The sequence below is a fragment of the Medicago sativa genome, chromosome 4, assembly GCF_051527215.1.
Source record: "Medicago sativa cultivar Bolivia chromosome 4, Bolivia_mono, whole genome shotgun sequence".
NCBI classification, from domain to species: domain Eukaryota; kingdom Viridiplantae; phylum Streptophyta; class Magnoliopsida; order Fabales; family Fabaceae; genus Medicago; species Medicago sativa.
The window spans coordinates 27,271,613-27,283,960 of NC_140752.1; the positions used below are offsets into that span (position 1 = coordinate 27,271,613).

At 33.2% G+C, this 12,348-nt stretch overlaps 1 protein-coding gene across 7 annotated transcripts; it reads right to left on the bottom strand.

Moving 5' to 3' along the window:
- Window positions 1-461: 461 nt before the first annotated feature.
- LOC146927418 (general transcription and DNA repair factor IIH helicase/translocase subunit XPB1-like) lies at window positions 462-9,291 on the bottom strand. Of its 7 annotated transcripts, none has more exons than XM_085700695.1 (20): window positions 9,239-9,291; window positions 9,095-9,144; window positions 8,973-9,018; window positions 8,330-8,486; window positions 8,025-8,247; window positions 7,872-7,928; window positions 7,197-7,337; window positions 5,935-6,015; window positions 5,457-5,544; window positions 4,747-5,084; window positions 4,581-4,656; window positions 4,304-4,497; window positions 3,839-4,002; window positions 3,678-3,750; window positions 3,245-3,358; window positions 2,909-2,989; window positions 2,722-2,781; window positions 1,258-1,341; window positions 1,074-1,186; window positions 462-880 (listed from the first exon to the last, which is right to left on the bottom strand). In XM_085700695.1, the coding sequence occupies exons 1-19, from the start codon at window positions 9,246-9,248 to the stop codon at window positions 1,169-1,171; spliced, it is 2,055 nt and encodes a 684-aa protein (XP_085556821.1). In that variant the 5' UTR covers window positions 9,249-9,291; the 3' UTR covers window positions 462-880; window positions 1,074-1,168. The 7 variants fall into 7 exon arrangements, with proteins under 7 accessions (XP_085556821.1, XP_085556820.1, XP_085556819.1 ...); XM_085700694.1 differs by having other exon boundaries at window positions 8,330-8,489; XM_085700693.1 differs by having other exon boundaries at window positions 993-1,186; window positions 8,330-8,489.
- Between the last annotated feature and the right edge of the window lie 3,057 nt (window positions 9,292-12,348).

A 12,348-nucleotide genomic window follows, 5' to 3' on the forward strand; every position in this document is an offset into this window, starting at 1 on the left:
GAATATCACCCTACCTTATGCCTTGTTAAATGGTATTGTAAATCAGAGGAGTTGTTGGAGATGATGGCCTCTACATCTTTGAAAATCCTTACTCCTTATCCTCAAATTTGCGGTTGAATGAACTGTATCAAATCTAGCCTATTGTAATTCCGTTTGTGTAAACATGCTCCTGCTCTAAATATTTCTACCACTTCAATAAATTGTGTCCCAAAATTCTAGAGTCACTTAAATATATTTCTTATACTAATTATTGTTTACGTCTCGACCACCACGATGAACTCAGAGAGTCTCTTAAAGCTATGTCAGATATCTGTGCGACCTAAACTAAAGCCTCTGCTGAATTTTGATTACACTTGAAATAAATGAGTAATAAAAAAATTCAGATACAAAATTAATGACGCTTGTATCTTAAAAGTTAATCGTGAAATAATAAAATGCCTAGAAGTCTAAAACACAAAAACTTGCACCATCATAATAATCTTTCTCTTGTACTGTATATTCGTGGTACTACATGAAACTAAAATGTCTTATATCTTTGATATTAGCAATAGAACTTGACTAAAATATGAAAAACAAAAACAAATCCAAACATCAACCATGTGTGGTGTGGTCACCAGGATATATTTGAGTATAAGACTGATACAATCCATAAGTTAATGTAAATATGTAACTTATGTTGAGGTTGTGTAAGATTTTAATTTCAGTCCTGCATTCTTGATTATTGTCATACAGATACAGTATTACACAGACGCCACTGCATGGTTCCTTTTTAATCACATGAGGGTTTATGTTGAGCCAAATCGTTTTCTAAATAAGTGGTGTCTCTTTGCTGGATCTTTCGGCTTTGCTCTTGATCTGTTGGCCTTTGTTATGCCCAGTACTGCATAGGGAAGAAACCAATTAGCATCAAAGAATTTAATAGTTTGTATTAGTTAACACATCAAGTTCTTAATTAAGAACTCAAAAAGGAAACCTAGCAACTTGAGATGTACTAGCACAAGGCAGGCGTTATCATATCATGCAAATAAAGAGGATATCGCATCTGTACTCCATATAAACCATCCCTTTTGCACCTGACATTGCACTCATCGATCCTTGAGAACGACGAGCACTTTTAAGAGCTATTTTATCTGCATCATCTTCTAGTTGCTCTAATCCAACCGCATCATCACCAGCATTCAAATACCTGATAGGTAAACGCCAGTTAGTTCTCAATCAACAACTCAATTCCAATTCAACAGGGATACAGATGGAAACCTTTCCGAGTAGTGCCAGTTGATCATCGAGATGATGATAGTGCAAGTGAGATCCTTCATCAGATGGAGGCAAGCTTGTAATTACCTGTTAAATAAATAAAAAAAAAAAACAATAAGCATATATAGATTGAGACCTTGGCAAGATAGTTTTGGCGGCCAACAAACATTTCAAATTCTCAAGCATGGCATTGGGACCACAGTTCGAGCAGGTTTTTTAAACAATTGAGCACAAAAAATAAGTTGTCTTCATGCAATACTTGGCACGGGATTGACACAGTACCAATTAAAAGAGAAATTAGATCAGTGATGGAAAAACAAGGAGTATATATATAATTTCCGAGTAAAAGCAAACTACAGAAGGATGAAGATTGAATAGCAAATTGTTCAGAGCTGAGCTCCTACAGAGAACAATGTTCTCTGCCCATAACCAACACCAAAATGATATTACCAAGATACCCCCTCCCACTCTCCCTCAGTCTCAAATTCTCAATATAGCATAATTCAGTATACAGATAATCTACCCCTTTCTCTCTGCCGCATCAGCATTCTTTCCATTTCTCTTCTTATTTTTCCTAACATGAATTCCTCACAACATGGTCTTGGACAGCTGATATGCTACCTACCCATTTAAGCCTACAATCTCATTTGGCGAACACAAATACATTAGCTAGCTCCTTTCTCTTTCTTCCATTTCCTTCAACAAACCTAATGTCTTCCTAGAGTACTTCATTCGAACAAACAAGCAACTTGGTTATAGTACCAAATAAAAGCTTGTACTCATTCACAGGTGCTTACAAGTTACAACTTGCTTTGTTATTTCAAGAAGGGAACTTCTTTTAAGTAGGTTATGGCATCACAGCAGACCAATAACTAATTGAAATTGTTTCACTAGGAGTAGTCCAACAATTTAAATTACACAAAGGGTGCGTTTGTTTTAGCTTAAAAATAAATAGATTTTGTGTTAGAAAAATCTAGAGATTTTTGTTAGAGATTTTAAAATTAAAAAAAACCGAAGCTATTTGTGTTTGTTTACTACCCAAAAAAAGTGTTTTTTTTTTAATGATTTTTAACTGGTTCATGTGTATCCAAAGCTATTGTGTTTGTTTACTACCCAAAAAAAGTGCTTTTTTTAAATGATTTTTAACTAGTTCATGTGTTACCTCCTTGTATTTCAAAAAAATAGATTTTGGGAAAAGCTACTCCTCATAGCTTTTCATTTTAGAGTCAAAATAGATTTTTTTTAATAAAATGATTTCTAAAAGTCCTGAACAAACACTAAAAAAATGACAAAAGTGCTTTTTTCTCTAAAATGATTAAAACAAACGCACCCAAATAATCATTCTTTCCCCAAGATAACACATTGACAACTTCAGGTCCAGTAAAGTAAATGTACAAATTCATGTGAATCTTGAGGCAAATTACCACAAGTGCAATAGGGAGTGAGCCGAAAATTGAAAGAAAATACCTTAAAGCTGTAACCCTGATCAATTAAAAATTGCTGCCTCTTGGTTGAGTAATACATCTCCTTTAAACAAAAGCAGCACAATGCATTACACCATAAACTCCTTGAATGCTAGTTTAAGTAGTATTTTCAAGTGACAACATGATCCAATAATCAATAATATATGGCATGACATGGAATAAATGTATACCTGGGTATCGGTCGACACAAGGGAATAAAAAAATGCATTATACTCCTCTTTGCCACCAGCCATCCTATCCTGAAGCTTTCCCTGCCATTTAATTCATGAATTTGAATCAGCGAGTGCCCACTGGCAAAAGGCATTATTGACAGACAAGTAGACAACATAAATATCATGCAGCAGAACTTCCCACTTTCCACAACAAACAAATGAAATTTAGAATTCAATTTGTAGGATGGGTATGGTGAATACCAATAAATTCAGAATTAATAAAATAAAAATAAGTTAGCGTAACATACAACAGGGATATAATAATAACACATAGAGAAGACTTTAGAAACTGACCTTTGCCCTAAGAATACGACCCAGACGCTGTGCTTCTTGACGCCTTGAACCAGCATGTGAAGAGATCTGAATAATCACATTTGCTTCAGGAATATCGATCGAGTTGTCACCAACCTGAGAATAAAAGAAACGATGCAAGGAATCAGATATTGATTGTTACATTCTTTATTATGATAATAAGATGTTAACATGGCATAGCCCACAATATCAATAGTATTAACAAGAAGTACTAAGGCAGACAGCTATAAAAAATACTACACATTACAAAATATTAGCTAACCTAATGAAACTCGTAAGGATATACCCATTTTAACTTAAATAATCTATCCTCAACAAAATGCTAGACCAGTATGTGCTTTAACATATTCATGAAAAATTGAAAAGTAAAGCAAATAAGCCTCAAAATAAAACTAAAGAAAACAGGAACAGATACCTTGGAAAGAAAAACAGTATTCACGTCTTTGCTGGTTTTGAATTCTTGTAGAATTTTTGTCCTCTCAACATGGCTGCAAATAAGGCATATCAGAACTTAAAATGCAAAACAGAAAACCCCAAAACACAGCTTCAAAAGACGTCAGTTTATGTCCACAGCACCTTGTAGCACCATATATCATTGGTTTGCGGAGTTTCATGGCATACTCGGTGAGAGCAAAAAGATTATCAGCAAACACTATAATTTTATCACCACGTTCCCTTTCATGGTAATTTATGAGAAACTCGCATGCTCGGAATTTATTTGGATTCATCACATAAAGGGCCTGCACATGTAATGATCAACAATTAAGATGAGTGAAATCAAGCAAGTAAAGATCATCTCATCACATAAAGAGCCTTGCGCATGTGTGAAGATCATCAATGAAGATGAGTGAATTCAAGCAAGCAAGTGAACTTGGAAATTTTTTCAACCAATTAATAATTTTCAAAATGATATTTCAGTTCTTTTAATGATCAAGACAACCTAAACAGAAACTGTAATCTATCATGCAAAATAATGACAAAATTCCACAATTGCTCCTTATAATTTTAACTAAAGATTTACATAGTTCCCAGAGGCTTCACCTGTCTCTTCTTGGAGTTCTCTTTCTTTAGATACTCAGCGAAAAATTCTTTTGTCATTGGACACCATACTTCAGCACACTGTACATTTGCAATAAATCCACCTTTTACAAGATCCAACCAATTTGCCTCATACAGTTTGGGACCAATTAGGAAGTTCAGATCTGTAATACGTTCATCCTCTCTCACAAGTGTAGCTGCAAATTTAACAATTATTTCACTCAGCAAAGAGGCTTTGGTCATTGTCAAGATGTTATTAAACCAGTGCATAACGGCATACCTGTGAGCCCAAGTTTGCAGTGAGATTTAGTGATGCTAATGACTTTTCGAAACATATGGGCAGGAACCACATGCACCTGTTTATCATGCCATGTACGACTCATAAGAACAGAAAGAAGATTTCAGGCAAGAAGGATATAAATTTTACCATAAATCTAAACAATTACCTCGTCCATAAGCAGCAATCCCCATTCTCTGTTTCTTATTTCTTCAATGATCTTTTCAGATTCTTCAGACCGTTTACCCCCAAAAGCAACCATATTATATGTTGTCACAACAACTCCAGCGTTACCACGGAATCTCTCTTTGCTGTCAGATGTGAAACGACATATTTGTTCATCTCGGATAGTTGACCATAGTTTAAACTGAAAAGCCCACTGATCCACAGAGACAGCATTTGTTGCCAAACAAAGACAGCTCTTTTTTATCCGGGAAGCTGCTGAAACACCAACTAGGGACTTTCCGGCACCACAAGGTAGAACTATGATACCGGATCTTGCTCTACCTGAAGGGGCAGATGATAAAATTGCACTTAGAATAAGTAATATATGTTTCAATGTGCTTTTACATACACCACTGTTGTTTAAGTAATTAAGAAATGCTTAAAGCTTCACTATACCGGCACTAAGTTATGCTAATCCAAACCCCGGTAACATAATATTTTAGACAACTTGCAGTACTAGCACATAAAGTTCTAAAGTTATAACAGCAACAAATTAAGAGGAATTTTTTTTGTTGGAACAATACTGACATGGGAGTTGAAACACAAGAAGTAAATCCAATCAATTTAAAATAAAATTTGCCGGGTTCTCCAAATTTAACAAGGTAAGAATGCAATGCCGGTGACACATGCCCTTGCAAAAGCTGCCAGCCATACCATTTCCAAACATTTTACTAAGGCTCTTTTCTTGATATGGCCGTGGTTGTGCTTGGGGCTTTAGTTCCATCTCGAGGTCTGGGTTCACCTGTAGCAACAAAAAAAAAAAAAAAGAGTAACAGAGAAATAGTTAAAACTCCATTACCATAAATTTGGAAGATAATAACATCCTTAAATTTACTTATTATTTTTTAAAATGCTATTTGATTGGGTAAATAAGAATAAAATTGAAAATAAAATAGTTTAAATGAATACAATTGAAAGAAAAAAAACTACTGGGATCAACTTTATATATATATTTGCTTTTTCAAAAAAAAAAAAAAAAAACTATAAATAGGTATAGATATTTTTAAAACAAAAAATCAGTCATTTAATTTGATAAAGAATGATAAAATTGTAAATAAAATAATTTCAATGAATGGTAAAATTGCAAGAAAAAATCTACACGAAAAGTTAATATCCCCAAAGCATTACTTACTGTATCATTTCTGAAGTCATACTCCTCCAACATGGGATAATTTAAGGCATTTGGCAAACAACGTTGCTTTACATTTTCAACCTGTACACAAATCACAACTTTTAATAAAGAAGTTTGATATAAAACAATTCCAACTACTCTAGTGTGATTTCTGATAACAATCTGGTCTACTCTTTGAAACTCTTGTTAGATTTTCCCACAACATAAATTTAATCTTCTTAGAAGCTTATTGTCGTGAAACTCAAGGAATGTTTTGGCCCTATATTATTAAGGCAAAACTACACCAGAAATCCTTTAACTTTGTTTAAAGTTTCAAAAAGGTCGTTTATCCTTTTTCAGTGTCAAGTTGGTCTTTTGTGTTAAAAAATGTCAACAATGTTGGACCAAACTTCATTTTTCATCTAGGAATGTCACCAGAACTCTTATTTAACCATTTAAAAAGATAAACACATCTTCAATTCATCAAGATAACATCTAAATTACATCATAATGACCATTACAATGTGTAACTCATCAATATCAACAACATCATATTTAGTTTTATTTAAGATTGTGATCTCATTGTTGCCAACAAGAGTCTAATTTTGGTGCTGAGTGATGAAACATTCTTCGTCGTCTATTATTCAATGATCATGTTCACAAATTGGTAGCAAAAGTGGACTAAGAATGAAAGTAGGATCAAGCGTGTAAACATTTTTAAAGATTAAAAAAGACTAGTTTGACGCGAAAAAAGTAAACAAAGGTCTTGTTTGAAACTTTAAATTAAGTTAAAGAACCCCCCTGATGTAGTTTTTCCTGTTACTCGGTAATTCTACAATACAATCCATTATGCACTGCTGAATTTATTTTCTTAAAAAAGGGAAGAGGAATTGCTATCATTTTGGTGACATATCATAGATGACAGTTGAAACAGGGATGTATCTTAGAAGTGTTCTAAATAATCAAACCTGTCAATCTGCATTTAAAAAGCACATGGAATAACAATAGATCTTCATCCCAGACAAGAATGCATCATTACATAGTCTATTTATTCAAATCTGTTTTCTAAAATGCAATACATTGGATTCTTCCATTTTCTTTTCCTGAGACATGAACGACCCAATCAAACATCATTTTTCTCATGACAGATGATGGATCGTTGATTTAATATTGTGGTCTATGCCTTTATAATAATAATACGACTAAATGGAAAACAAAGAGATTAATGGCATTCCAGTGAAATATCCTGCAAAAAAAAATCCAAAATCTCAAATCTAGATTACCTGAGAAGGATCAATTTCAAATGCATGAGCTTCTTTCTCTTCTGCAGCAGCCGCTACTTCTGCTTGATTTAGCAACTCGTCATGAGTGCCTTCAATCTCACCTAGTGCTTTGCTGATTGTAAATCCATCTCCATGAGTGCCCTAAACAAAAACAGCAACAGGGATTCTAAACTACAATTGTATAGGGGATGGAATCCCAAGAGGGTGTATAAACTGCAAGACCGACTACAATATTCAAGGTAGTGTAAGCAAATACTATTCACAACCACACTAAAAAAGTTGGTGGTAAAGGAAAAAACCTACGAGAAACCAGTCGAATACAACATGGAATCTCTTAGGTTTTTGGATTGGGTCTAACCCACTCTTACAGGCTGGTCTCGTAGGATTGAATGACATCTAACACAAATTCAAAGATAGTACGAAAACCTATCCATCAGGTCACCAAACCATATTATACACGAAACAGGCCCAATAGTGATGGGTGAGGAGGGATGTTTTCGAAAGAAAAAAATATCACATTTAAATTACAGAGAGGTAGCACGGCAAACCCGCCAAGAATAAACAAGGATCATACGCTGAAGCCGCTCATCACCATGGGTATAGAGACAGGCGGTCGACCTAAGCTATTTAGACATGTTAAATAATACCCCACAAACAAAGGATGTGATCACTAACCTCAGAAGTGATCCTTGCTCGCGATATAGCATCATCCCTGAGCAATGTCTTCAATACCTGCAAAATTTGTTACAAAAACCACATGAAATCTTACCAGCAATGATTGGTAAAAGTAGTAAGAAGGATAATTATATATTCACATGATTTACACACCTCTGGAAATGGAGATTCCACATAGTAACGATTCTTCTTAAGAACGAGTTTGACTTTCCCATAATTTGCAGTAGAATCATGGATAAACCTAATCATCTCTTTAGGAAGCTTGGTCTTAGACAACTTATTCAAAACTGCTATAATTGTTTCAGTTTCTAGACCAATCGAAACCGCAGCATACAGCGAATGCGGTGTAAGATTGTATTCGTGCATCGACTCAGGCCTATCATTCATCATCAAACATTATAATTTCACAAATCATGATATATCTTTCTGACAAAATAAAAATAATCAAATTTTTGTACCTGCAAACGGGCTCGGCGATGGCAATGAGAAAATCATAAGCTTGTTTGTACAAAGGAGAGAAAGTCTCAAGGAAAATGCGGCCATTGTCACAAGCCCAAAGAGGACGATTTGTGTGATCCGGTTTCAACTCTAATTTGCTAAAATCCTTTGTTTTTCCTTCTGATTAACATAACACAAAAACACTTAATCCCCAAATAAAAAACGCAATAATCTAACCCTAATCTAATGAGATAATTAATTGAAAATTCCTTCTGATTAACATAACACAAAAACACTTAATCCCCAAATAAAAACGCAATAATCTAACCCTAATCTAATGAGATAATTAATTGAAAACTAGATTTTTGACCCGTGCTCCGCTCGGGTTTATTGTAAAGGGATTGACATACGAATAATAAAATGCAATATATAATAGGTAACGGTGAAAAAATAACACGTGATAATCATAGTAGACAAAATAAAACATTTCATAAAATGTATGAAATCTGAAAATATTATAAAAGAAAATTCGGTAATCCTATCAATAATTCAGGTATATGTAACCAAGCTTACATGGAAATTAGGGTAGCCGAAAAAAAAAGTATAAAATAAGGTTAAATTGCTGCAGAAGTAACAAAATTAATAAATAAGGATTAAGATTACCGTCGTCATCGTAAGCATCATCGGCGCCATAAGTATCATCATCTTCCTGTGGAAAATAATATGAGAAACGCGAAAATGAATTAAGAAGTGAAGAGAAATCGATTATAGATTATGAAACTAACGAATTTAGCAGCGGCTTTGAACTTTTTGAAGGGTCTTCCTTTTTCAGCACCTGCAAATATGAAATTGAAATTTTAGATTTTGTTTGTTAATCTTGATGAATTGATTGGGAATAGAATGAAAGATGATTGAATGAATGAATGTACCGTGTCCCATGATTTCGATGAATTAGATTAGTGTATGTATGATGTTTGTGTTTATTTTTAATGAGTGAATCTGCTTTATTTATACTACATCATATCTCTTCAAAAAAAAAAAAAAAAATACTACATCATATCATCCTGGTCGGTCACTGCTTGTAACTTGTACTACACGTCACAACTATGGGCTGGGGCTGGGCCTGGACCAAAACCTTCCTTCTTCTTTTCTAGACTAGATTTTTTTTACTATTATTTTTCCCACCCTATGCACTCTCACTCATCCTGTGAAATTTCCAAAAATGTCCTTTGCATTTCGGATTTCATAATTTGAACGAGTTCGGATTTCATAATTCAAATTATGCTTATGTATAATCAGCAATCATAATCTCTTCTATTTCAGCAATTTTGAATTTTGCTTTTAAAAACAACCAAAAAAAGGTTTATCCATGTCAAATAAAATCATAAAAACACAAGGATGAGAGTTAGGAAGATTAATATTTGTCCTTAAAATGACTATACATGTTACAAACATGTTCAGAATTGGTGTTGATGCAGTTTAGATTACGTCATCCGAACTGCATTAGCACCATGAAAAAAAGGGTCTAAACGATGGAATTTTGGATTTTGAGGGCCGGATTTTAAAATATGTACCATCCTTACATCTGAATTCTTATATAAATCATATTGATTTATAATTAGAGTCTCACATATGCTTATTTATAATTGCTTATTCTCTATTGATGAATATTTTGAGATGACTATATTATAAGATATTCTCTTTAAGTCATCAAAGGTCATTGGCTCTAAGTATAAGGATGAATGTCACACTCTGCGAGGTAAGTCGTTGTTATTTAATTATTTTATCCTTTTGTGACTTATTGCTTATTATTGCACATATGAAGAAATTTAGTTCTTCTTCTCTTTTGTTGTGCAATTATGATATCCTATATAGAAATGAAATCCTTTTTCCAGAATATTCTAAACAGAACTCTGTTGTTATATACTATTTTCTTACTATAATGCTCCATTTTGTATTTATGTTCTTTCTAATTTATAGTGGAAGTATTGAAAAAATTTATTCTAAGAGTTTTGTTCTGGATAAATTAGAAAACTATTTGACACACTTGTATTCCAAATAATAGCTTTTGTTATTATACTACTTCATATAAAAGAAATTCTAAAGTCATATTTATGATGTGCTAATTTAAAATAATATTAAGCACATTTTTCTATCATTTGAATATGACCGAAGTTGAGTAAATTAAGTACAATTGTTTATGCATGATATTATTGTATCATATTCTCTTAAGCATAAAAATTATTTATTTGTATAATTGTAATCTCACCTATCGTGGGTACAATTATGCGAATTTTGTTAACTAGATTAGCATTATGTTGGTAACAGTCATACCTTATCGGTGTGTTGTTATTAATATAATTGTTATTATTCAATGTACCTAAGACATGTAGAAAATTGTATAAATTTTACAATCCAATATTATTATATTTTGAATTAAATTTCTACCTAACTATGATTTTTTATATATATAAATATTTTGGATTGTTACTATCCCTTTGTTATGTGAGTGACGAACATACCCTATCGATGTGACGTTACTTAATATATCATTTTGTGATAGAGAAATAGTTGAATATTTTATTTAAAATATCTTTTAAACTTTTTAATTCAACTATCATTGTCTATTCTCTATCAAGTGGGAGAATCATTGCTATGTATTGTGTAACGTGATGAACATACCTTATCGGTATGACATTACTTAACATAATCATCCTTTTGTGGGTAAGATAGTTTAACTATCATTCTCCACCAAGTGGAGAAAATATCATTCTTCAACAAGTGAGAAAAATTCAATGTAACACCCCGTTTTCCCAACAGAAAAATTTCACATAAAAATCAGAGTATTTAAATCACAAACGGAATGTCACATGCTTCTTGAAAGTCATAAAATAGATAATAATAATAATTATCCTTCAAAATTATTCAACATAAAATCTGAAACTTCGTAGCGGAAAATAGTTCAACATAATAAAAGTCTTGACACGCGGGCGTTATCAGAAAATCTCATAAATTCTTGTTTCGTCATTTATTCATAAAAAGAATTCATAAACTATACGTAAGGAATAGAAGTAAAGTCAAGTCTCATCCCGTTACGTATCAGAGCACCTAGACACTCGAGCCAACCAACCTACAAGCCATCAGTACCTGCAGTTACCCATACGAAGGGCAACATTTCCAGCAGAAGGGGTGAGATTTCTCAAACAATAATATTAAGCTCATAAATCATAAATTACATTTAACAACTTTAAACTTCATTAACTAGCATCATTAATATCCTACATTAGTCATATACTTCATCTTATATCACCTTAATCATAGTATCATATATCATCATATAACATCAGTTACTAGTCATAAACATCATCATACATCATCAAATAATAATCACAAACATCATCACATATATTAATCACAACATCATCACATATCGTCAAATATTAATCATAAACATCATAGCATTATCAAACATAGCATTATCATAACAACTTCATAATCAAATTCATGGTCAGCTTCATAATCAATCATCAACATCAACTTCGTATTCAACTTATAAATCAATCTTAACAACTCAACATCTTAACCTCTTAACAACTCGACATCTTAACCTCTTAACAACTCGACATCTTAACCTCTTAACAACTCGACTCGACTATGCAACTTCTACTTCTCAAATCATCTTAGACAACTTCAACAACAACTTAGATAACTTCAATATGCATGTGGTACCACCAGGGCATTAAGCCCCCTTCGCTAAGGTCATATTTGGACCTGTCAGGCATTAAGCCCCCATCGCTAAGGTCATAAAGGACCTGTCAGGCATTAAGCCCCCATCGCTAAGGTCATAAAGGACCTGTCAGGCATTAAGCCCCCATCGCTGACTATGCAACAACACAACTCTAAATGCAACTTGGACAACAACGTGAACATCTTATACAATTCCATTAAAATGGACAACTTCTAAAATCATAACAACTTAGACCGACTTTTACATCTTAAATAAGGTCGACAGCAACTTATGCAACACATATTAATTCAT

Coding starts and splice junctions, on each gene's coding strand:
- LOC146927418 (XM_085700691.1), bottom strand. Junction 8,248..8,329: donor ATCGCCGAGCCCGTTTGCAG/GTACAAAAATTT, acceptor GATGAATGATAG/GCCTGAGTCGATGCACGAAT. Junction 7,929..8,024: donor TGGAATCTCCATTTCCAGAG/GTGTGTAAATCA, acceptor CAAATTTTGCAG/GTATTGAAGACATTGCTCAG.